This window comes from Podarcis raffonei, chromosome 5 (genome assembly GCF_027172205.1).
Source record: "Podarcis raffonei isolate rPodRaf1 chromosome 5, rPodRaf1.pri, whole genome shotgun sequence".
Classification (NCBI taxonomy): Eukaryota; Metazoa; Chordata; class Lepidosauria; order Squamata; family Lacertidae; genus Podarcis; species Podarcis raffonei.
In genome coordinates, this window is record NC_070606.1 from 46,105,652 (window position 1) to 46,133,294 (window position 27,643).

Sequence of the window (27,643 nt, forward strand, 5' to 3'; positions counted from 1 at the left end):
GCTGCCAAATACACAACATTATAATTAGCTAACTTGCATGTAGATGGTCTGTTTTTAAATTGTGCTCATTATGAGATATGAGTTTTTCTCTTCTCCTTGGCTACAATGTGTGAGCTCATCTCCCTAGCACACTTGAATATTTACATTAAGCTTATTTCTCTCAAAGGCCTGGTTATCAGCTTGGTATGCACACAATGCCTCTCTTCTTCCACCAGCGTTAAGATATGCTTAACATATTAAAATGATATAAAACAAAGGTGGCAGGTAAGTGTTCATGCAGGATATTACTTCAAATCACAGGTGCCACATTTTCTATTGACTAAACACACACGCATGTACAGATTTGTTGAGACTGTCTGATCTTTCAACAATGTGGTAGCCTCTCTGAAATCAATGTTTTAACACTGAAAGATTTGGTGGCTAATATATGAGAATACCTCTCCATGCTTCCAGACCTATGTAGGTTACCCGGATATAGTATTAATGTAGAAACTTATTATCTTTGCACTATCGACATGTTTAACCCATAGCAATGCACAAAATTCATTGCAGGAAACTAAAGATCAAGTCACTACCTCTTAATTTACATGTGATTTTATGGTACTTTTGCAATATCTCATTAATGTACTAAAACAGCAACTGATCTCATCCTAAAAACGAGTACAGTTAAATACTGCAAATAGATTATGGTTATTAAATATATATATAAAGGAAAGGGGGGAAAATAACTTCATAGAATACTTAAATTCATGTACTGGAGGATTTGCAGTGATAGAAAACTGGTATATAGTGAGAGATGGAAGTTAATTCTAAGTATCCTGGGGATAGTGTATAAAAGCGAGAAGATGAATTTGGAAAATAATAAATATATTGTGCAGCATCTTGAAACAAAAGCAAGTATTCTACCATGAAATATAAGCCTGGGAGATGGATGAACAAAAGTCTATTTAGTCATGCCATGAATACCAGAAGGTAGGTTAGATGGGTCAAAAAAGGCAATTCCTTGTTCCATAAAAAGGTGTAATTGACAAGTCTTTTAAATTATGTGAATCCAGAAGGCAGGGAAATAGGCTTTCTATTGGAACATATATTTGAAGAAAAAGAAAAAGAGGAGAAAGAACAAGCTGTGTCCACAGGAATAAAACCTGCCTCATCTGTGGTGGAAACTTTATTCATTTCTGTCAGTTCTGCTAATGTTCCATGAAACTGGGAGCCTGCTATAATACAGCTGACCTATCGGCTGTGCTGCCATGTGCTCCTGATTTTTTTTTATATTTTTTTTTAGAGATTTACTTCACCCATTAAGGTTTACATCCCAACCTTTCACACAATTACTCATGCTATGATACCCTAATAAAAGTTAGTGGACAATAAAAAAATGAAATAAAGCCAGAAGTCTTTTTTCTTCCATTGTAAAGACAAGATTCATGTGGCTTCTCTAACACACACAAAAGTCCACATCAAGGAAACGCTAGGAAAAAGACCATGCAAATCCGAAAAATAAGAATGGAGCTTCACTTAGCTGTGATATTTCTCTCTGACGGATCTTTGCATAAAGACACCTGAGAACAATCAATCTGTTGGACTGCAGAGCAAGAACAGTCTAAACCAAAGGGAGGGGGTTAACTAGTGGCCCTTCAGACATCACTGAACTGCAACTCCCATCATCCCTGATGGATGGCCTAGAGTTGATGGGAGTTGTAATCCAACAACTTTCTGGGAGGGTCACAGGTTAGCCACCCATTTGATCTAAACTGCTTGGCCATGGCAGTGGTTTGCAAACTGCATTCTGAGGGGCTCCTGTGAATCACTGGAAACTCAGAGAGATTCTTGCAAGGCAGAGTCAAACTAAATACAATAGCTCCAGACCATATGTTAAAATCAGGTCTGGTGTTGAATCCACACCAAGTTGAGATTGGTCTGGGGATTTAATGTGCAGAGTGGGCAAGGAGAAGTAAAAAAGTGGAACCTTCCCTTACTGATGTTTTGTGCCTTGAAATGTCTGTTACCATCCATTTTTTTCCAGGTGGGGTTGATCCTGGTTTCTAAACTTCAACAAGGAAATAAGCATAACTGTGGCACAGTGGTCATGGAGTGAAAAGCACCAGCTGGGGGAGGGTTCAGCACCCCTCTGGCATTGCTTCATTTTAAGCTGCTCCTCTGCTCCTGGACTCAATGACAGAGCCAATTTCAATACACAGGTCTGTCCCAGATATGCCTACTTTGACCCTGTCAGTATCAGTACTTCTCAGGACTTGTCTGCCTGCCCCACAATGTACAGATGTAGAAGAATATTGCACAAGTTGTTCTAGGCCATGTTTTCAGTTCAATCAGTCAATCAGTCTGACCAGTATCCCTTGAACTGAAAAACGTACACTGGAACATGCCCCAGAGCTCTTTCCCATGTACAGAGGTCCCATGCAGGGACTCCCTGAATGTAGAAATCTGAAAATGAAACAATAGTACTTATGGGATAGGACTGGGGTAGGTAACAGATGTTTGGGACTACAATTCCTATTGGTCTCAACCAGCATTGCAAATGATTAGGCATCATGGGAGTTGTAGTCTGCAACATCTGGTGGGTGCCACATTTACTACCCCTGACTTAGGATATCTGCAGTTATGACTAACCTGTTTGTGCCAGCAAATTAGCATTGTTATTTGTGTGCATTCACAGCAATCACTGCAGTCCTCTCCATTCAACACATAGTAGGTCAAAAGAAAGGCTTTCATGACCAGCCAATTATACTCTGTTTTGTGACTTATGAGGTGAATAATATTTGTTTACATTTGGTCAAAGAGGTGGATGGGCTTCAGCATGTAATCTGTTTAACAGATGAACATGCGTTGCTTGATTTAGTTCTAAAGCAATAAAAATAATTGCCCGACTTGCTCATATCCTGCGGTTACAAAGAAGTCAAGGCCGTTTCCTCCTCCATGTGGCTGTTGGGTGGAAACAAAGTGTGAAAGGTACTATTTGGTATAATGATCCACAATGGGTCCACTTTTATTCAGAATAACCAGGCCAAATGTCTATTTTGTAATGTATCTTTTTCTTGAAAATCTCACCTCTGTACTTAGGATTACAAAGCTCTCTGGGGTTTTTGGTATTTTATTCTGTCTTCCAGGATAGAAGTGTATTGCACACTGTACTGGGTTTATGCGGGGCTTTTTAATTTTGATAGTGCCATTATAAATGGAAATAGATATATAAATACATATACTATTAACCAGTAAAGCCTTTAAGGAGGTATTATTTCTTACATACTTTTATTTAAACATAGTGTCTTATAATTTCACATCTACATATAGTGATATGATTAGACATCGAGTGACAGTGACTTTCCTTGGACCACTCTGAATTTCATGGCAAAGTAGATTCACTTCAACTTTAGTCAAGGACATTCACACAGGAGTGTCTATACACAACACCACAAAGCAGTAGTTGATCTCAAGGCAAATTGTATATATGAGTCAATCCAGTCATCATATGGTGATTTTATCAACTTGGTTTCACAAGGAGCGTGTGAAAAAAGCTGGGTATTTAGGGAGGAAAAAAACTGCCACATTATAGACACTCATTTTAAGCAATTCTTTCTCAAATGTGGTTTTTCATACAAAGCGCTTCCTACATGAAGCTGACTTGGGTTATGCACACCATTTTCATAATATGAGTGCCTAGTGGAGGCCACTTGAAACTGGGTACACATGGAGACTGCTCTACATATGTGGAAAGCTATTAGAGGGTACCAGCTTGCCACACAGATCAGCCCTATGCCAAAGGCTGTAGCTTAGAAGCAGAACACAGAATGTCTTGGACTGGCATATGTCTTGTGCAACTGTTTGAATGTCACATTTTGATGTTTTTGTTTTGTTCTTGAAGAAAGTTCTGCAAGCAAAAGTTTTAATTAAATTTATGGGACTCGACAATGTTTCATTCCCGAAAGGCAGTCAGTTCTCATGCATACAGTCACTTCAAACTGCACAATATTAATATCTGCAATATACCCACTATGCTGGCTTACTGCATTTAGGGTGAAACCTTCACTCCATCTTGCACAATCGCCTCCAGCTGTGAAATGGAGGAATGTGCTTGGAGAGCTCTTAAAAGAAAACACTATATGAGAAGGACAGGGTTTGTGCTTTTGTGGGGGAGGGGGGTCCTTTTAAGGCTCCATAATAGCAAGGAATTGGGATGGCAAGTTAGGAAAGTGTTGCTGTACTTAGGTCTTGCTTGCAGGCTTCCCACAGGCATCTGGTTGGTCACTGTGAGAACAGGATACTAGACTAGAAGGGCCTGATCCATCAGAGCTCTTTTTATGTTCTTAACTGAGCCCCTGACTTATATGTTGGAAGTTACCAAATCCATGGACTGTATTATAGATAGAAGCTCATAATGTTAGTATCTTTTATCAGAAGACTCCCAAACACTGAGAAGCTCTTTAGTTGCAACGTAAGGAACCTTTAATGGTCTTTCAGCACTAGCAGTATGCAAATAGTCTATCTAGAGAGAAGACCAACTTGCTTCTTTCTTCAAAGCTTTCCTCTCTTTTGCACTTCTACACTTAAAAAAATATCATGGCACACTACAAAAACATTGCATGATTATCAGCTGACACAGCTGTTTAGCACTTTTCAGAAAAGTTTGATTTTGAAAGCTTTCCCTTCCCCCTCCAGATGATGTAATCTTCAGGCAGATGTCAAGCTTAGTTACAACTGCACATTCTTCACTTCTGAGTTGGACAGACTCTTTAAACATTCCCCTATTTTTAGGCCTGAATTCAGTCCCCTGCAGCCAATGGTTTAGCAGAAGCTAATGTTATTCAACTGCAAAAAGTCTTTCACAGTGTGAACAAAGGTTCACTTTGTAACAGGTTACAGAAAGCTCAGAGCAGCAGCTTCGCCTAGCTCTGTGTTCAGGCAGTCCACGTGATGATGAGAAGCCCTTGAAGGTCCCACTGTCCATAAACTGCATTTCAAGGGATAAATGAGGGTTTGAATTCAGAAAAGCATGGGACAGAGTCGCCCCTCCCTTGCAAATGGAGGCATTATGTTCAGTAAAAGAAGAAACACTTTGCATCATGTACCGGTTGGAAACAAGTCAACTTCACACAAGAGTAAAGTAAATACCATTGTTCAGACTACTCAGTGGCGAAAGGAAAACTGAGTTCAGAGAGATCTGACGACGACTACCACAAAAGAAGCCATGGAATAATTTAATACTGAACACACTGAGAACTAAATAGGAATACTGAGTCACTACCTAATATAATCTATATACTCATTCATTCATTGTCATTTCTAGTTTGCCCATGACCCAAAGTCCTCTGGGCAGTTTACAGAAAATGTAGTTTAGACCCAAGAAGTAATATTATGTCTTCTCCCTAGTCAAGGGTAGCCAGCTGCAGACACATGGTCACCCCAGTAGGGTCCATGCAGTAGCAAGTCTGCTAGCTGAATAGATTTAGAGCACTTAAAGCATTTAGGGCTATAACAATGTGTAGCTGGAGGGCTTTTCAAATAGTTATTTATTTTAAGTATTCTTACACTGCTCCAGCTGGCATGGCTCCCAGAGCGGCTTACATAAAGCCGATAAAAATCAGCAGAGACAATATCAATAAGACAATAAAACCTGAATAGTTTAGTTGCAGTAGGGAAAACAAACTCCAAGATGGGTGGGAAACCTGTGGTCCTCTAGATGTTGCTGCACTACAGTTCCCAATTGCCTTCACCATTGACCATGCTGACTGGGGCTGATGGGAGCCAGAGTCCAACAATATCTGGAAGGCCACATGTTCCCCGTCACAGCTCTAAAAGGCTTGGGCAAATAAAACGATTTTCACTTACTGCCAAAAAGAAAGCACAACTCAGAGCTAGGTGCATCTCCTTGGAGAAGATTCCAAAATCAGCATGCTACAACTGAAAAGCCTATTCTCCAGTCATCAGCTGTCTTACCTCCAATGATGACGAAACCGGAAGAACAGCCAATGAGGAAGATTGTATATTAGGCAGGTGCAGGTACACCAGTTCAAGGGGAATGAGGTGCCTTCGGCCCTCTCAATATTTGTTAGAAGGGGGCCGAGCCCCCTCAATGTTGAGGGGGTGGAGGAGGCCAAGCGCAGAGCAGAGTGCAGCGCAGCTTCAGTGGCTGGCTCCTCCAGAAAACTCTGCCTTCTCCAGACGTTGTGACGTCGCACACATGGGCAACACACATCAGGGCCCCTCAATCTTGGGGGCAACTTGGCGCCTGTGGCCAGGTACACGTGGAAGAGCTGTGGTCCTTAAGGTACCTGGCCCCAAGCCATTTAGAGCTTCAAAGGGTAATTTTGTGGATTGTGTTTCGATATCCATGGCCAGGTTCACCCAGTCTATAAATGGTCACAGCTGTCAAACAAGCTGGTGTTGGCTTCAGGAGCACCCACAAGCTATGAACCCTCTTCTTCCTGAGAGAGTGCTGCCTTCCAAAGTACAGGTCAAGGTTGCCACCAACCACCAGCACCTCTATTTTACCATGATTCAGTCTCAGTTTATTGGCTCTCATCCAGCCAAGAGGTCCAGCAGAAGCCCCCCAATACTATTCTCAGGTAGTGGTCCTGCAGATAGGAGTGGAAACACTGTAATATGGTCTTCCAAACCACAGAGCCTCTTCAGGAGGATACTTTGGTCAACAGCAGGCTTCCTCAACCTTGGCCCTCGAGATGTTTTTGGCCTACAACTCCCATGATCCCTAGCTAGCAGGACCAGTGGTCAGGGATGATGGGAACTGTAGTCTCAAAACATCTGAAGGGCTGAGGTTGAGGAAGCCTGGTCAACAGTAATGAAGGCTGCTGAGAGATCAAGTCATTGTGCAATACTTCTGGGTTCAAGGAGGCAATAAGAAGGCCCACTGGAACTAGGCTACTGTAGAGAAGCCATCTTCGTTATTCTGGACCACACTATTGCATCTTATGTCAAGAGATGTTCCAAGGGTCTGGTATGCAGTTACTACAGCCTTGGGTAAAAACACTAGTTAAACATTTCTAATTTAAATGGAGTTGGTTGGAGATACTAATTCAACTATTTCATTGCCAGGATATAATGCTTTTACTTTGATTTAATCACAGAACAAACAGATCTAATTTTTAGCCTCTCTCTGCATGGTGTCCAGGAAAAGCTACGGCAGTTTCCACATGAAGCATGCAAACCAGAAGGAGGAACCACAGTCTAAAGGAAGGAAATCACTAGTGAAACCACAATTGCACAGCTGTCTCCAATGCTAATGCTTGTGAAGCACATTTCAGCAGCCCCACCAGCTTCTTTAAGACACTACTCTCTGTTACTTTTTGAATGATATTCAGTGGGGCTTCTAAGTGATGAGCTAGCAAATAATTGATCATACCGCAAGCCATGTGAGCAGAAGAAAACACTGAAATGTTTGGGTAACTACCATGGCTATTCTACAGAAGGGTTTTGCTACTGCAAGGTTGGGATTAGCACAGACAAAAAAACGCTTATCCCACCCTGTTCTAAAACTCGCAGCAGAGAGAACAGGAGACAGAATGTTGGGACCAAATGCAGAAATTCAGCTACGTGTTGCTTGTCTTCAAAATGGAGGCAGGTTTGTCCTCACAGATTATACTGTGCAGGAGAGCACAGACACTCTGTAGGAAATTTTGGAGAGGCCTGCACAGAATGCCTTTCTTTTCAGGGATTCAGCCCAGTCACCCACATTGCTTCATGAATAATGCATTGGCAGGGAAAGGAGAAATATAAATTGGCTTGACAGGCAACCTGAATAAACTAAAGTGGCTCTCGAAATTTGCCTAGTCTCGCAAGTCCACACAGAACTCAACAATAAGTGAGTGACACGAACCAAAGAACCCCCGAGTTTTCCTTAAAAGAATTTACACTATCTTTTAGAATATGCAATAATGCCCAGCCTTCATAACAGTTAACCATGTAATTAAGCAATCTACCTGAGTTCTAAGAAATTGCTAAATATCCACAGGCAATTACATAAAAGCTTAAGGAAGTCCAGATAATACATAGTGTTGATAGGCCCTTGATAGGCCCAGTCCATTAATACTAAGAGTCACATGTATGCCGCCTTAAGTTTGGTGCTAGTAGGAAAAAGGGGATTAAAGTGGATTTTGAATGGATTTTAAATGAATTTTTAAAGTGGAATTTAAATCTCTATTATAAACAAAAATTCCAGAAGTAGTTCTTCATTTTGTAAACTAGCATCATCCCACTGGATAGTCGTCTCTGAAGCTTTCCCCCCATTATTTCTGTACAAGTACCATGAGGTTTTAACGGATAACCAGCTGTTGTAGCTACTCTCAGAATGAAAGCAACCATTAAAACCAGCAAATTTAACTTCTACATTATTGCGATAAAACTGATTTGTCAATTTGTACCATGATGTGAAAACCCCAGGCTCTTCAAAATAGTGTTTTCTTGACCAGATATTACAGAACTGTCATTGAGAGCAAGAACACATTTAAAACAAAACCCAACAATTTATACTCCTATGTTGTATGCTAGCCAGGAAGTGCTTAAATCAAGATCAAGATCAGGGTGAGAATAACACAGGACAGCCTACTCATTTTGTTTCCACTCTCCTGAACAGAATGGTTCTGTTTTATAAGCTGGAGGGAAAACACGGCCGCCTTCTGTCCACAGTCACCTAGCATGTAGGGGAATGAATGCCAAGGGAAAACTTAAGACTCCTGGCAGAACACGTCAAGCCTATGTGACTAGGTTGGTCTCCTTCCACCCCCTGGTGCTATTTGATTCAGCCTGCTTGAGTATTTCAATCTGTTGCGCTCCAAACAGTACTGTGAGTCTCCTCCTCACATCTGCCAAAAACAGCTGAACATTTTACAACCTCTTGGTATCTTGTGAACCTCAACAACTGTGCTCAACCAAAGTGATGCTAGCCAAGAAAAGAGCCTCGGTTCAACCAGGATTTAATATTTCAATTACAATACCTGCAAATAAGAAACCAGAGACTCCTCACCTGCACAAAACGACACACCCAATCCATTGTGCAGCCCTTCCCAATTTGGGAAGACAGTTGCAAATGCCACCGGGTAGTTTTACCCTCTTACTGTAATGGGTTCTCACGTAACAAAATATTGGAATAGTAATATGAACGGCATAATTGATGGGAAGGATCTTGGCATCACTCTTGCACAGAGGTAACTGTTACATACCTCATAGGGGCAGGCCACTACAGCATAGTCTACAAGACATTTTAGATTTAGAAGTGTAAGGTTAATAGAATGAATCCATTAAGAGTTGCAGGCCAAATGAAACACTCAGAACTTCCCCAGTCCTCCTCTTTGAAAAAAGCTTCATGGCCATACATGGCCATTCTTGTAGCCGTGGCAGTACGTTCCATACTATGAACACCTAGCTGTCAAAAAAGCATGGGTCTTCATATCTGTTGACAAATTATACTTTTGCTTAAAATAAGCCGCACATTCCAACCTAAAGAAGAACTGCTTTCCATTTACATGCTGGCTGGGCTGGGCTGGTGGGATGTGATGTTTCAATCTGTACATTGTTTTCAACCAGGTTTGGGCCTGTGTGTGTGCTTTGATCAGCTCATTCACCAATCTTTTGTAAGAAATGGAAGGAAAGCTTTTCAGGCAATCCAAGCATGGATTTGTAAAGAATTTCATGGGACAAACTTACCTGACAGCTTAGAAAGTTGGAAACCTTTGATCAGTGAGGTACCTGGAAAATGCCATTGTACTGGCAGCTGTTAACAAAGCTTTCAAGTTTTACTGTGATTTGGCAACTGCTGCTTAGAGCCTCTAGGGAAGAACGTTGGTCAAAGCTGCAGTAAATGTACTAATGGCACCATCTAAGGGCACTAGGATGTAGTACACTCATCTCTATCTGAAACGCACATTCTGTGAGCAATCATACTCTTAAAACAGTGAAAGCAACACAAAATATATCAGCTGGGATTTCAAATAGTGTAAACCATCAAAATGAGTTTCTTGCGTTTCATTTCCCTCTATGCTTTCCTTTATGTTATATTCTAAAGTCCCTAGGGATTCTTTATAGGGCTTTTTATGTATTGTCACTCTTAAAAACAACTATTCCCCATGTCTCCTTTTACACATTATCTGAGATTCAGAGCATTTCTTAGATTTGCAAAGACACTTCCACATACACACCTGGGCCTCCTTTCTGTTAGTCTCAATGGCATCTTCTCCTGTTGCTTTGAATACTACCTTGCATCACAGAGCTGCTTGCCAAGTGGTGAAAGGAGATACAATTTGCACAAAAGGTCTTAAGAGTCCAATGTACATGCAAAGCTCTGCACTAGGTCCCTTGTACCTAGCCATTGTACGGATGCACAAAGCCCAATGTTAGCACACTTAAGCACTAAAGTACATAGATGGGTATGAAGCTGGCTTTTTCAGACCTCAATGGTCCATCTAGCTCAGTACCGTCTACACTGGCTGGCAGTGGCTCCCCAGGGGTTCAGCCCTACCAGGAAATGTTGGGGATTGAACCTGGGACCTTCTGCATCCAAGGCAGATAATCTACCACTGAGCTACAGCCCTTCAAAAATGCAAGGAACTGTAGTGCGAAGGTGTTTTTACTTTCCAATCTGCTTGGGAAGTCAGGGCAGGGACTTCTTAACTTGCCACAGAGAAGAGCTAGCAGTATTCCAAAGTGCAGGGCTACAATGTTAAACACAATGACAGTGTGTTTTTCATGTCATTAATGACACTTTGAGAGGAAGAAGGAATCTAACGCTTGTCCTATCACAATCTGATGGCTTCCCTTAGATCACATTCATCATTATTGTAGAACTGTATAGGTGAAATGTGGGTGGCCTCTGCACAGAAGCAGTTAGAATTTGGTTGAATTGTTTAGGTTTTCATAGGAAATAATAGGGAACAAGGACTGAAAAGCAGCCAGCTATAAATTGTCTTGAGTAAGCTGTTATCACTTTTGATGAAGGCAAACAAAGTTCATACCCAGAATCTCACATATCACACTTTATTTTCAAAAAAAATTTACAATCTCTACATATTTGTAGTATGAATTAGATGGTTCCCAGCTGAAAAGTGTGATGTTATAGCTGTGGAATCTGGGTTTTGACCAGTAATGTAGGACAAAACATGTTAGATGAAAAACTGAAGGCTCTTAACTCCATGTTTTCAGGAAGATAAGGAAGCAGCATTTGCAGAACAGAATCAGTGGTCAAGGATATACTTTGCATGCAACAGGTTCCAGGTTCAATTCCCAGAATCTCCAGGTAGGGTTAGGAGATAACCCAGCATGATACCCTAGCAACCCACTGCCAATCAATGCAGAAGGACCAATGGTTTAACTCAGCCTAAAGCAGCTTCCAATATTGTCACGTTCCTTTCTTTCAAATGGATGTTGAAAAACCTTTACAGTCAAAAGAGATTTTGGCTGTAGATGTTTGTGTTCTAAAGTATTAAGATGGTACATGGCTCAATGTGGGACTTTGTGCAAACTCCAATCCAAAATGAGACCTGGCAGATGATGCATTTCAACATCCTATTTCACAAAATGACCTATTTCTTCTCCTATTATAAATCCATGCATTAAAAGCATACCATAGCTTCATAAAGACAGGGATTGAGTCAGAGAATGTAAATCACAAGCCACTGTTATATCCTGTGTTTCCATGATAATCTGCATAGAATGTAATGCATATTTAATGTGCACTGACCTGTACTTTCCAGTCCGTACTTGTAGAGCTCTCATACCGCAATGCTGGGCACCTCCAACATCATTTACAATATCATCCCCAATCATGATGGCCTGTCACAGCAATGAAATACAGACAAAAGTGGTGTCAAGTGCATTTGATTCCTGTCATACTTCATCTTCCTTGACATAATAAACTGCTTGATTTGATGTTTAATACAGCCATCATACAAATTAAACAAGATAATATTGTCACCGTATTGATTAAAAGTCAGCTCACCTTGAATATAATTCATCCTCTACCTATGGGGCAAGCACTATACATCCAGGCAATTTGAAAACCATCAGAGAAGTCAACATGCTTTTGAGACAATGCAATGGTATGCTAACATTTCAAGACGTTCCCATCGTATCTTTCAATTACTAAGTGGTTAAATGGCACAGCTTTATTTCATTGTAACCACAGCCTGTCGGCCTAGATCTATCTATACCAATAGTACTGCGTGCTTTCCATTGCTACCTAATAGAGAAATATTGCTCACTATGCAATGACAATTAATTGCATATTGCTGAGTTGGTTGCGGAGTTAGTTACAGAGTGGTGGGCTTTAGGGGAACAGAAAATGTATTATGACTGGCAGTGTCTCTCTTGGTGATGGTTCCTGTTATTTGTTTTTTAAAATATAACTAAATGTTAAGGGGGTGGGGAAAATGTCACTCTAGATTTTGCAAAGCCCATCAAACTGTTTGCTGAAGATTTCCTCTGATCATGATATTCAAGTTTAGCAGGTTTCATTTTATGTGAAAAACAATACTGAACACTTCTCCCTTGAAAACATCTGCACAGCAGTGGATGAAGTACAGCTACAGTTGCATCATGTGTGAGACAGAGCAGGCAGATTTGTCATGCTATCATAAGAGCCAGTTGCTAACTGCATGATGATCAAAATGCCTTCGTATGCATAGATGAGCTGTCCCTAATCCAGCTCTCTGTGTCCTGCCCCTGCCCAATTCGATAATGCATAGAATCAGTTGCATCAGTGGCTGTTCCAGCTGTTCTGTTTTCATTCTAAGCTGACATGTCATCCGGGTCTCCTTCCATCACATCCAGTGCTTTTTTTCTAGAAAAATAGGTGCAGGTACTCACAATGAAGTTGTTACAGTAAGTGCCACACTTTTTAACAACAAAAAGAGGCGTCGGTACTGTGTGCCCTTGAGTACCTCCTGGGGGGAAACACTGATCACTGCCATATCAAAACGCTACCATCACAGCAGGTGATCACTATGCTGGCTTCCTCAAAATATACCTATTCTAAAACAGATTGAGAATATATTACAAATGATTAGGAGCCAGTATCAGATTTTCTGGAATTATGTCATGTAGAAAGGTGAGGAGACAATTCAACTTACTGACACAAACATTGCATTTTTAATGCTCGTTTTCTTTCAAGCCCTGCATTCCAGTCATACCAAATGGAATTTTACTTTGATAGAACAAGTACCATGATCTGCTGTCAGTTCTATCATAAAGAAGGGGCATTGCCTCACCAGCTATTTGTGAATTGAAGACCATTGAGACAGGCATGATTCCCCCCCCCCCACGCCCCCAACAAATAAATGCAACTATTATTCAAATGCAATTGTTACCTTTTATGGTAAAGGACAAAAGATTGTATATTATTTATGTGAAAGGATAAAATATTGTATTGTTGCATGCTACCCTAATCTCTAAGCGGTACGAGATTCCAGAGGTTCCAACCCAGGGTTCCTGTTTCCTCTTGGAAATGAGGCACAGCGGAGACTGTGGCATCTTTATGATATATGGTTTATTTACACATATATATAACCTGAACCTATGATGAAAGGGTTCACAGCATCAACACCGCAAAAGGGTATTGCTTCTCCCAAAGCCATAGCCTTGGATTCAAACAGAAATCAAATATTGTGCTCTTGACTCTCTCTGCGCCTTGCTCCTTTACTTCTAGGTCACACCACAACTCTCAACTCTCTAAACTCTGGCTTTATCTATTGAGGGAGGGGGTCCCACCCATCTGCCACCTCGCACTGAGCCCCTTAATCCTCCCCTTAATGGCTCATTATCCAGGCTACAATTCCCATCATCCCTGACCACTGGTGCTGCAAGCTAGGGATCATGGGAGTTGTAGGCCAAAAACAAATGGAGGGCCGAGGTTGAGGAAGCCTGACCCAAGCTATCACCTCGCAGGAAGCTATCTTGGCTTGATTACCGGTAGATTTTAATAATTGCTGGATCCAGGAATTAAAGAGGTCTGGCACCATCTTAACACCCCAAGCTGTGATTATATTCTAACACTTGCTAGGTCCAGGGATTAATTGGAGTGGTCTGGCACCCACAAACTCATAATAGCGTATTATTTGGCATTTATGTGAAAGTTAGGGGCAATGGATCTGATTCCAGGCCTAGCTGCATGCAACTAAAGTCCCCAAATGAGGATTCAGTAAGCTAAATGGGGTCCAGATCCCAGTTGGTTGCATTTTACATTGGCTCCAGAACTCATTGCTCAGCTGGGGAGTTGGATACCTATGATCACACAATCCTATTTTTATAATTGCTTCTTACTAGTAGGGATCAAAGTAATTAAGCAGCAACTGGAACCAACAGCAGTAGGCAAGAATGAAGTGGCAGCAGCTGTTGGTGTTCTTGTCTCCACTACAATTTTTATGCAGATTTCATGGAAAGCTGCATAATTCAGTAGCATAAGTAGGAATCTTGATTTAACAACTGAGTGTTCAAATGTGGTTGTTGTTTCAAAATGGAAATTTCCAATTTAATGGATTTTGGAAACAATTGCGTGACTTGCTCAGCTCCAGGTCAGGGCCAAGTTCCCTTCCACTAAACCAGGAGCCTATGCCTAGGCAGTTGTTCTGTTTGCTATCAAATGTTTAAGGAAACACAGTTTTCCAGTGGTTTATAAAGCTCCAAGGAAGATGCCTGCAAAATGAGGGGCCTAAAAAGGATCAAATCCCTTGCTGCAATTAACTGGGGCATTTGATTACTGGTGAAGTATTCCTCTCTGTCTCTAAAGAGAAGTTTTCATGCGAGAAGACCATCCACATTGAAAGTGCAGCTGCACATGAGCAGCAGTGCCTATCCAGGCCAGCTTGTGGCATACGCATACAAAAATGTACTCCAGCCCCCTGGGATTTCACAGATTTACTATCGGTGAAGGGCAATAATCACTAAAGGAGGAGCAATTATTCCCAAATCATTTAGGATTTAAAAAATCATTGGCAAGAAGATAGAGGTCAAGAGGTGCACTGTCAAGGGAAATAAAAAACTCTACCTGTCAAACCTAGGTTTAACTTCCTCTCTGACTGCAATATACTAAGGTGGGGGGGCAGGCAGAGAGGGATGGAGGGGGGGGGAGATAAAACCGAAAGGTCACATGCCTGCTGAAGGCCAGAATTAAAAGATCGCCAGTTTGTCCACAGATTTTACACAGGGAGCACAGTTATTTTGTTCAATTAGCATGAGGAAATCTTTTTAAATTAACTAAAATTCCTATTATAGACTTAGAAGGTGCCGCAAGAGGCAAAATGACATTGAAGGCTACAGAAATAAGAGATGTGTCACAAAAGGAAGACAACCATAGATGGGTGTTTTCCTTGAGATAGTGGCTGTTATAAAATTGCGGTACACATATCCTTGTTTTCTTGTGACCAGTGGGCCAACGAGCTGTGGAAAGCCAATATTGGAATACTCACCTTGGAAAGCATGAGAATGATCACCAAAAGATGAGGATGTCTATAAGAGGTCCAAATAATACGGACCAGTATGGCTCAGAGGTCAGAGCAAAGAGTCCCAAACTCTGCTTATTCGTAAAACTTACTAGCGGCCTTGAATCAGGCATTCTGTCACAACCTAATCTCTTAAATGTAGCAGGGAGAAAAGTGGCAGCAATCGCCAGTCATCTCACACACTTAAAAAAGGCTAAATCAGCAATGGTTACTAATCAAAGTTCAGGAATAAATACTTAATAAAGCCCCTACTGCCTTTTCCTTTGCAAGGCTTAGTACCTGTGGCATTATTTTTTTGCGGGGGGGGGGGATGATTCTATCTGTTTGGAGTTCTATCTACCTGGAGTTTTATCTATCTGGCAGAACAAAGGTCGCCATTTTTAAACCACTAGGAACATTTCGAATTTTGAGAGTGTGCTGTCACAAAATGGCTGCCATTGGGGTATGGTGTAATATAACACAGTTGTCATGTGAATCTGGCATAACACAAAATTAGACAGTACTGTCATGGTGAAGCATTTCCCATAACTCTATTTCTATACAGTGGTATCTCGGGTTACATATGCTTCAGGTTACATACGCTTCAGGTTACACACTCCGCTAACCCAGAAATATTACCTCGGGTTAAGAACTTTGCTTCAGGATGAGAACAGAAATTGTGCTCCGGCGGCGCAGCGGCAGCAGCAGGAGGCCCCATTAGCTAAAGTGGTGTTTCAGATTAAGAACAGTTTCACGTTTTTGTCTCTTGCTCCTATATGTAAAGGAAATGCCTTCAGGAAACTCCCATTTGAACACAATGTTATTTCTTTTAAGTATCTGTACCAATTCTTTGTAGGAATCTCTACGTTTTAAAAGCCTGACAGGAATGTCTTTAAAAATTATTATGTTGTTTCCTTCAATGTTTAACCTTTTCTCTCTGTTTTTAGAGAGAATTCTGTTTCTTATTTCCCTGTCTTTGAATATTATCAGGCAGTCTCCTACAAATTTTTTGTTCCCTGGAGGCTTAGTTTTTAGTCTGAAAGCCGATTGCACTGCCCTTTCTACCTCTTCTGGTGATGTTTCCAACCAAAGGGCTAATTCTGTTATTAATTTCTCTTTTATGTTTTCTCCCTGAACTTCAGGTATACCTCTCATCCTAAGGTTAGCCTCCCTCTGTCTGAGTTCATTCAAAGCAATCCAATCTTTCATATCCTCTTGGCTCTTGTTCAAATCCAGTATCTCAGCTTTAATTTTCTCCTCCTCACGTCTTACTTCCTTTAGTTCTGCTCTGGTCTTTTTCATCCCTTCCTCCACTGACTGTGTCCTCCTGAATACCTCTTTGAGTTGACTCTTTAGTTCATTAACTGTTTCGTCTAACTTCTTATCTACCTCCCCAATTCTGTGCTCTACTTGTTCTAGCTTACATTCTACATTTTTCTCACTCTCCCTTATCTCCGCAAACATTCTTAATATCTCTGCCCTAAACTCCCCTTCCTGCTTTGATCCCTTTCTGTCCACTGGTGTTCCCCCTTCTGGTCTTTTCCCTGTGTTTGACATTCTTTGTTTTATCAGATATTAACTACACCCAACAGTATAATTATATCCAGGAGAAACAGATAAATTCTTAAGGAAATACAAAGAACTTAAACCACAAAAGGAAAAGGGTAAAGACGGGGGAATAGGATCGGAAGGAGTTCTGGAGGGGGAGACGGGAAGTTCGGGGGGGGAGGAGGGAGAGGGGGGAGGGACGGGGGAGGAAGCGTAAGAGGAAGGTCAAAAGGAAATTATAGCTGTTCACTTTTCTTTTTTCTCCCTACAAATTAAATCACAATGGTGTTAAAGGTATACAGTTGGAATGTTAATGGGATGAATGACAGGGGAAAGAGGAATCGAATTGAACATATCTTGAAGAAGGAAAGTCTGGATGTTATCTGTCTCCAAGAGACACATATTGCGAGAAAGCACAAAAGGATTCTGATTAATCAAAGATTGGGGAACGAGTTTGTATCCTCAGACCAGAAGAAAAAAAGGGGGGTGGTGATTTATATAAAAAAACAAATTGAAGCGAAACAGTTATTTAAAGACGAGGAAGGAAGGATAATAGCAGTAAAAATAAATTGGCAGGGAGAAAAGATAATAATAGTGGGAATATATGCTCCCAATGATAACAAGTCAGAGTTCTATGGGAGATTGGAAGAAAAGTTGTATGACTATGCCGATGAGAAAATTATACTATTGGGAGACATGAACGGAGTGACGTCGTTAGAAATGGACAGATTGAGGGACACAAAGGGTAGAGAAGGGAAGTTACCTAGAGCGTTTTTTTCCCTTATCCAAAATTGCAATTTGGTAGACATTTGGAGATTCAATCATCCCATGGAAAAACAATATACCTACCACTCGGAACCCAATGATTCATCATCAAGATTGGATCAGATGTGGATTTCGAAAGAGATAACTACTAGAGCGGTACGGGTGGAGATTCAGGTTAGAACAATTTCAGACCACAATCCATTAATTATGGAACTAAGAGGGCAGGAAAGCAGATCAAATAGATGGAAACTTAAAGATTACTTATTGGACGACCAAGAGGTAGTAGAAAAAGCCCAAACCAGATTAAAAGAATATTTTGAGGACAATTTAGACAACAACACAAAATTGAAGGTGGTGTGGGACGCGGGTAAGGCGGTGATGCGGGGTTTTTTTATCCAGCAGAGCGCAATCAAGAATAAAAAGAGAGAAAAAGGGAAAAAAGAAATTATACAACAACTAGCAGAGAATGAGCAGAAATTAACTCAAAACCCAAAAAATAAGAAAATAAAAGAGAACATAAAAATTTTACAATCACAATACACAATGCTGGTAAATAGAGAGATAGAATGGAAAATCAAAAGACTGAGACAGAGGAGTTTCGAACATGCCAACAAAACGGGAAAGCTACTATCCTGGCAACTGAAAAAAAGGAAGGAACAGAATACGATAAACAGGATAGTGGTGGAAGGAGAAGAGATAAACAAACCTAAGGAAATAAGGAGAGCTTTTTTGGATTTCTATGGAGAGCTCTTTAGAAATACTGGAAAGAATAGGACCAGAAAAATAGAGAGATATTTAACGATTAAGAACATCAATAAGATCCCCCCAGCAGATAAAGAGAAATTAAATGCCCCAATTGAGATAGAGGAAATCAAAGCAATAATAACAGATTTAAAAAACGGGAAAGCCCCAGGCCCAGATGGGTTTAGTAGTAGATATTATAAAGAAATGGCACCGGTTCTACTGACTCCACTACAAGAAGTAATGAACAACATTCTTAATGAAAGAGAAATACCGGAGACGTGGAAGGAGGCGCTGATTACATTAATCCCAAAACAAGATTCAGATTTAGAACAAATTAAAAATTACAGACCTATTTCCCTATTAAATATAGATTATAAGATCTTCGCGGGAGTCCTTGCAAGAAGATACAAGGCCATCTTAGTAAAAAATATCCACAGAGACCAAGCCGGCTTTCTGCCGGGTAGGCAAATGAAAGATAATATAAGAAACATTATTAATATAATAGAATATTTAACAGAAAGATGCGACAAACAAGGCATATTGTTATTCGTGGACGCTGAGAAGGCGTTTGACAACGTAAACTGGGAATTTTTGCTGAGACAACTGGAACACATGGAAGTAGGTACTGAATTTTACAACGGGATAAAAGCAATCTACACGGAACAAAGGGCAAAACTGTTGATAAACAATGTGGAGACAGAAGAAATAACAGTAACTAAAGGAACAAGACAGGGATGCCCACTGTCCCCACTGTTATTTATAACGATATTAGAAGTACTACTAAACTCCATCAGAGATAATAAAGGAATAAAAGGAATCAGGGTCGGCCATCACGAACACAAAACTAAAGTCTTCGCAGACGATCTGGTTGTAACAATGGAAGACCCACTGGATTCAATAAAAGAGGCACTTAGAGAATTTGACCAATTTGGGGAAGTAGCGGGCTTCAAATTAAACAAAAGGAAAACAAAAATAATAGCTAAGAATATGCAATTAGACAAATTGGAGGAATTACAAAGAGAAGCAGAAATAGAAGTGACAAAAAAGCTGAAATATTTAGGGGTATGGATAACACCAAAAAATATAGACTTATTTAAAAACAACTATGAAACTGTATGGAAAGGGGTCAAGAAGGATATAGAAACGTGGGGTCGGCTCAAATTGCTATTCTGGGGAAGAATAGCTACAATTAAAATGTCGGTACTGCCAAGAATCCTATTTCTTTTTCAAAATATCCCGATCATTAAAGATATAAAGATATTTAAAACCTGGCACAAAGAAATTTCTAGATACATCTGGCAGGGGAGGAAGCCGAGAGTAAAATTTAAATTATTAACGGATATAAAAGAGAGGGGAGGCTTCGCTCTCCCAGACCTAAAATTATATTACGAGGCATCCTGCTTATGCTGGGTCAAAACATGGATAAAACTGGAAGATACGGAAGTGTTAGACCTAGAGGGCCACGACAATAGATCAGGGTGGCATGCCTATCTGTGGCATGGGAGGAAGAAAGGACATAAGGGATTCGGGAATCATATATTTAGAGGTCCCCTGATAGAGGTTTGGGAAAGATATAAGGATGTGTTAGAACCCAAAACACCCCAATGGCTGTCTCCATTAGAGGTTATGTCGGTTAAAAAGACCAACATGAGAGCCAATTGGGCAACTTACGAACAACTCCTAATGAAGGCGGAAGGAAAGTGGAAAATGAGGCCGTTTGAGCAGGTCAAATCCCAAGTATATGACTGGCTACATTATCATCAGATAAACGATATGTTTAAGAAAGACGTTAAAGGCAAAGGATATGCTGACAAAAAGTCCAGATTCCAATCTGAGATTTTGGAGAATAACATAAAAACTTTATCCAAAATGTATAAACAACTATTAGATTGGAATTTAGGTGACGAGGAGGTTAAGGCGGTAATGACACACTGGGCTAAAGATTTTGGCCGTAACATTTATTTTGAAGAGTGGGAAAAACTTTGGAAACATCACCTCAATTTCACGGCCTGTGTGTCACTAAAAGAGAACTTAATGAAAATGTTCTACCGCTGGTATCTGACCCCGGTAAAATTAGCCAGAATGTACGGATCTTGCAACAAATGTTGGAAGTGCAAAGAAAGGGAAGGGACTTTCTACCACATGTGGTGGGAATGCCAAAAGGTCAAAGAGTTCTGGGAAAGCATACACAATGAAATAAAGAAAATGTTAAGATATACTTTTGCTAAAAGACCAGAGGCGTTCTTACTAGGTTTGGTAGGAAAGGAGATAAAAAAGAAGGACTGCAAACTGTTCCAATATGCTATAACGGCAGCAAGGGTGTTGATAGCCAAAAACTGGAAACAAGAGAGTTTGCCGACTATAGAGGAATGGAGAGCCAAACTACTAGATTATGTGGAGATGGACAGGATGTCAGGAAAAGTTAGATATAAAAAAGATCAGAGGTTTGTCAAAGATTGGGAAAGTTTTACGGAATATCTGAAAAGCTTAACTGATGAACAGATAACACTAGTGGGTTTCAAAGGTGCTCTGTAGAAGCAAAGGGTAATGCCTATGGAAAAAGGAAGAATGAGAGTGACTTATGGCACTACATACAAAGGAATGCGGATTTATTTATTTTTTTGTTATTATGGACGATTCGTGGAATGGCAGAAGGAAGTCCTTTTTATTTTCTCTGTAAAAAACAAGAGTATTGATATAATTTGATTTGTATTTTGATTTTTACAAATTAATAAAAATTATGCACGGAAAAAGAACAGTTTCACGTTAAGAACAGACCTCCGGAACGAATTAAGTACTTAACCCGAGGTACCACTGTACTAGAAAAGGCTGAGCATGTTGAACTTCTGTCTGCCACACAGCTGTTAAAGGCGCAATATCCTAGTTTTTCCTCAGTGCCAATCCTAAACCAAAGTGTAGGCCACCCCATTAAACACAATGATACTTATCGTATTTTTCGCTCTATAAGACGCACTTCTCCTCTCCTAAAAAGTAAGGGGAAATGTGTGTGCGTCTTATGGAGCTTATGGAACACTCCCCCTGCCCTGAAGAGGCTTGGCACGGCTATCCCAGAAGCCAGAACAGCAAGAGGGATCGCTGCTTTCGCACCGCAGCCATCCCTCTTGCTGTTCTGACTTCGCTTCGCTAGAGAGGCGCTGTGCAGCTTTCCCTCTCTGCGCAGCACCTCTTCAGCAAAGCTGCGCAGAGAGGGAAAGCTGCACAGTGCCCCTTCAGCAAAGCGGGAAGAGAAACGGAGCCCCTTCCATTTCTCCTCCCGTTTTGCTGGAGAGGCGCTGTGCAGAGAGGGAGAGCTGCGCAGCGTCCCTTCAACAAAGCAGGAGGAGAAACGGAGCCCCTTCCGTTTCTCCTCCTGTTTTGCTGGAGAGGCACTGTGCAGAGAGCGAGAATATTTTTTTTCTTGTTCTCCTCTAAAACTAGGTGCATCTTATGGTCGGGTGCGTCTTATAGAGCGAAAAATACAGTATCTAATTTCCCTCATTGGCTAAAGCCACTTACAGGTGGGAGCAGCCAGGCTGGCTCATTCCACAGAAATTGCTTTGAAGGGTACCTGGGGATTTGGCTTCATAACTTTATTTCTAGGAGGGCAAGAGACTGGCTATGCAAGGCAGACATACAATGAAGTAACAGGGTGCATCTGAGCATACACTAAGCCTAGGAATTCGTTTACAGTACCAGAATGTGCCACACAATCATTCCATGCATAAATTCAATTCTGGTTCCCACGTCCCAAGCTTTCTTTGATGGAGTGACCTTCATTTTGGGGGAGGTGGAGCCTATTTGTTGCTGCATTATTAAATAATTAGGAGTCAGAAATCCTCGCTGGTCTACTGGAACTCACCCAAATCTACTACTGGTCCTGGTTCTACCTTCTGCTTGCACCTGGCGTACATCATTCACATCTAGATAGACCAATGGTCTGACTCAGTATAAAACAATTTACTGTGTGTTTATCTACGCACGAGTCCAAGATTATTCCAGCTTTCTAATCTTCTATTACCATTGAGAAAGCAGCAGCTCAGGTGTGTTGTCATTGGTTTAAAATAATATTGCTCCTGATGTATCTGCTAAGGTACCTGGACAAAAATAGGGTGACAAAACAGGAGGCTACACCACTTGCTGACTGAAGAGCTGTGAGGCAGGGCCAGAGTGATGTTTACCTGTCCTTCCATGCTAGTTTACTCCCATGCCACCAGTGTGCATGCAGCACTCCAGCTCAGTGAGAAAACATAAAGCCACTATTCATACTCTCAAGTTTTCAACCAGCCTCACATTTGTGGATTGTTTCCATTTTTCAATGATATCCAGGATGCACTGCACCAAGCAGAGGTTTCTAACTAGGCAAATCACATTCTTGCTTTTAGTGCAACATAATGACATTGGGACAAGGTGGGAAAGTTGCCTCATGGACCCATGGGAACGAGGGATGCATTCTTATGCACCATTTCATACCTATATTTGGCACTATCAGAATCAGGAATTTGCAACTACCAGTAGTTTATGCACTCTTGTGTGACCCATTGCAACTCCCATTAGAGCAGGACAATTTGCTTCAGATAGACCTTTTTATGATGGCATTAAAGTACTGGAACCTTAACATTATTTAGGTTTTAGCGTAATACAGTAAAAATCACCCACTGTTACAGCAGTCCTAAAACATATGAATTAGGCTATTTCAGTAACCTTTAAAGATGTGTTATTCTTTGTCATATTATTGAATCATAAGAAGGGGCAGGTTACCTCTAAGAGGTTTAAATTTCCTTTCTATTAAAGTAATACCAGCAATCTGGTTTTTTTCCTAGGCTATTGAGGAAAGGTTAAAATGAAAATTGGACTTTAGGGAGTACCTTCTATTCCAAGAGCAGGTTGAAAACATCTCAGCTGTAGCAAGCAAAGTCAGGTTCTCTTTACAAAGCAGTTATCAAGGGAAATGACTGGTGATAACTTTATTGATTAAAGAAACTCCAAAAAATTCAAACTTTAGCCACTGTCTAGCTTTGCCGCAGTGAAACGGTTTAAGACATTGCAGTGGCAAAGTGAAGAAAGGTGGGGGGAAAGCCCACTGTAATGTCTGATAAAGCACAGGTGGGAATTTACAATGATTTAATGATACAGCTAATTTTATATTTAAGTGCAATACATAAATGGGCCTGAACAATTTTATGAGGTGAATGTCAGCATGCTAGGCCCTATTTTATCATCCTAGGCAGATACCAACACACGCAACAAACCTTGCATGCATGAACAGACAAGCTCGATGTACTAGATAAAACTGTCAGCTATTTCCCCCCAAATCACAATGATTATGGCTGCATTCTTGAGCCATTCCTTGTGGCTGCTTCGCGTGTGAAAGATAATCTATGTGTAGGGTGGGGGGATGTGTACAAAATACATGCATTGCTCAGGTGAAAAGAACATGTCTGTCTGTTTCACAGCAAGTAAGTTGAGCCTCAAACAACTGGTATTCACTATCTCTGACAGTGGACGTAGAATCCACTGTCCCTCCATGAATCTGATCCCTCCATGAATATGTCTAATCCTCTTTTAAAGCCATCCAGGTTGGTGGTCATTGCTGCAAGTTTCATTGTTTATATACCTTATAACCTTTCTTTTATATGTCCTGAATCTTCCAGCATTCAGCATCACTGGACATCCACAAGTTCTGGTATTACAACAGAGGGAGAAAAAACTTTTCCCTATCTACTTTTTCCATACCATGTGTATTTCTATACATTCCTGTTGGAATTCTGAATGGGAGCACATTTTGTTGCTGGTCCCTAATTAATTTCATCTCAGTCAACCATTAAAAAAATGGAAACAAACACTGTGAGGCACTGAGACGTCTTTCTGGGGAGTACAAGCCAAGCACAACAAGGAAGAGCCATCTCCTTGTTAAGACAATGGAAATCTAAGCACAACACTACCAGCAATGGTTTCTCAAGTCTTGCCCTACTGAGCAGTCTGAATGCTAATGTTCCTATAGCACTACAGAGTTCAAAATAGCAGCATCTTGCTTCAGACACCTTTGCCTTCAAACACACTGAGGGATCTGAATCACATACAGATGATATACTGGTGGGGACAGGGCTGGCAAACCCCCTCCCATTTATCCCAATTTTTGTTTACACCTGAGGAGGCTGAGTGTCTGAATAGGGTTTATATCGTTCCTGTGTTGCTTCCTTTTAAAACAACCAGATGCTAGTCCACTGAGCTTTTTCCTCAAAATCTGCCCACCTTTTCATCATATGTGTGTGGTGTTTTTAAAAAAATAAGTGGCAGTGTTTTCTGTTTTCTCTTTTGGTTCACTGGGCCCTTCAAACTGGGATTAATGGATTAGCACAAGTGGAATGCTGTGTTCGGTCCTGGCCATCTCATTACTAGAAAGATAGCAACAAATTGGAAAGAGCTTGGGGAAGAGTGGCAAAAACAGTTAAAAGTGCTTTAAGGATTGACTTGTGAAGGAAGATTACAAAAAGTGAAACATATAGCTTAGCTACGTGATAACTAGGAAAGAAGATCAGGATTAAAATCCAGGATCAGGATTTTAACAGACTGCTTGTCTTTAAAAAGAAAAAAGAAGTCACAGAGCAGCATTTTCAGGAACCCCTGGCAAAATAAGGGATAAAAAGCCATTTAAAAAAAAATTAGTATGACTAAATGCCATAAAAAGCTTTCTTTCATTTATATGTCTGCCTGTGTGGGGAAGGATCCTATAGGATTTTGTATCACAGGAATAATTACCTCTACTGTTATTTACTGTGGTCAAAGCCACACCATTTGGACAATGTTAGGGCACATGATGGTTGCAGTGAGCAAAATAAGATTAACAAATGAAAGTGCAGAACACTGGCAAGACAACTCTCTTTCTGCAATTTCAAAATCAGATAAACAACTGGTATAAAAAAGCCACACAAACAACTGTGGGAAACACAGGCTGCAGGCTTTGAGGTTGTATTGGCGGTAGAATAATGACTTTGTATTGAAATGACCTCCGTGCAGTTGCTGAAGGGTTATATAATATTTATGAATATTCCATATAGAACTGTGCGAAGCTATCAGCACTATGGTTCGAGAGACAGCTGTGTAGTGCTGGTGGGGAAGCAGACAAGGAAGAAGGAAGAACTATATATCTATTTATTAAGTTTATAGACCACCTGTATCTTTCAAGGATCTCAAGGTGGTGTGCCTTCTCTTCCCCATTTCATCCTCACCATAACCCTGTGAGGTAGGTTAGGTTAAGAGAAGCTGACTGGCCCAAGGTCACCCACTGAGCTTCATGACTGAGTGGGGATTCGAACCCCGGTTTCCCAGGTCATAGTCCAATACTCTAACCATTTTGCCACACTACCATAGTGCCAGTCAGTTGTAAGACTCTGTGTGTGCGTAAATGCAACTAAACGACAACAACAACTGTGTATAAAAGGGGGTCAATGTGTTCCCGAATGCTAGAATGTAAGAGAGAATAAACAGGGAATGGACACAGAAGGCACACACACTCAAAAAAAAGAACTTTGGAATGTGATATAAAAGGAAAAGCTTCCTTTGATTTCAAATTCCAAAGTCTGATATTTTCAAAATTAGAATGAACATCAACCGTCTAAAATCTATTTAAGGGACAATCATCCAACGGACAACTGAGCCTCGATGACTTACTATTTCTTCTCAATGCCTATATTCTATAATACGATAAAACAAACAAAGCATGAAATACAGGGTCAGAGCATCAGCTCTCGGTTCTAAGACACAACACATGCTGTTGTTTTTCTTTATATCATCCAAACCACTGGATGGAATTATTATCTTGTAATTCATAACTCTTTTTCCTTCCAAGTGAAAGTTTGTGCTGTCGAGGAGGACTTATACCACTGGCTTAAACTGGAGCCAGGGCATGTTTTTCCTCCAACTTCTGTATAACATGATAGAGTAAATTAAAAGGCTATGGCACATAAAAGAAAAGCAGTATAATATTATTGTCTTAAACGTGTTTAAGAACTTAATTGCTTTTAAATCTGAAACAATACTGAAGACTGCTTTGGGAGAGAAATGCATTGTATGAAAGCTTGGGGAGAAAATAGTTGGAAGTGATAGTTGTAATGATGGCCACCAGCTTTTCTTAAAGGAGTCCTCACCTCCATTACCCAATGAAGAGGAATCTGGTCTCTGACAGACATGAGATAGTAGATCCTACAATGTCAAAACTCACTCAAGATTTGGTAAAGATAAGAAGTCATTTTTTAAAATTGCATTCTGCACTATGAATGTATTCAAGCAAATACTCTATGGCCAACTCATCCTTTAAAAAGTGGGGTGGAGGGAGTAAAGGAAAGTAAAAGAAACTAAACAGTACCCAACTCATGTGAGTAATCTCCATGAGTGAGCAATTTAACATGGGAACCATGCAATTTTTCTTTTCACAGAAGAGGAGCAGAAGTCCTTTGTGAATTCGCAGCTCCCATGTTATACCACCTTTTGTGAAAGTAGACTGATTATATTTTCCCTTCCAAAACACCCCCTGGAAGTATTGCTAGAATCAACGCAGATGGTATTAATCAAGAAAGCTTACCTGGTGTGGTTCAATGCCCATTTCTGTCAAGGCTGACTGGAAAAACATTTTGGATGGCTTTCCCACCACCTCCGCTTGAATATCGCATGCATACTAGATGAGAAAGCAAAATTAACATGGGTAACTTTCAAAACAAAGGTGTCTGATTGATTTACACACAAATAAGGCACATCATCATCATCATAGTCATGTCTAAATAATTTTCCAATTTTCCAATGTACACCTATATTTTTTGGTAATAAGCCTGACATGTTCTTTGAAACTATCCAGAAATTAGGTTTGCTTGCTTTGTTTTTGTTTTTTAAAAAAGCTATGCGTTTCTGTGGGCTACTTGAAAAGAATGTAATGGTATCACAAAAAGTAGCAGATAACAGGCATGCTGCAATTGATAGAAACAAGTCTCTTCATGCTTTGGCTCAATGCTGACATACCACTACTAACATAGCCTGCCTTTTTCTTTCAAGCTACTTGAAGCCTAATCTTTCAAAGATGCAAGTGCATGCCTAAAGACTCTGGCACATACTCTGGTGAGAATTACATGCTATGTGCAGCATGGGAACACTGC

At 40.6% G+C, this 27,643-nt stretch overlaps 1 protein-coding gene across 2 annotated transcripts in view; it reads right to left on the reverse strand.

Annotated features, from left to right (window-relative positions):
- Positions 1-27,643, reverse strand: part of LHPP (phospholysine phosphohistidine inorganic pyrophosphate phosphatase) — a 115,503-nt gene that overhangs the window by 62,395 nt on the left and 25,465 nt on the right. For both annotated transcript variants that reach the window (XM_053388953.1, XM_053388954.1), the window contains exons 5-6: positions 27,079-27,171; positions 11,708-11,799 (exon numbers count right to left, since the gene is read on the reverse strand). In XM_053388953.1, the coding sequence (XP_053244928.1) occupies positions 11,708-11,799; positions 27,079-27,171 (185 nt within the window). The remainder of the gene's footprint in view (positions 1-11,707; positions 11,800-27,078; positions 27,172-27,643) is intronic.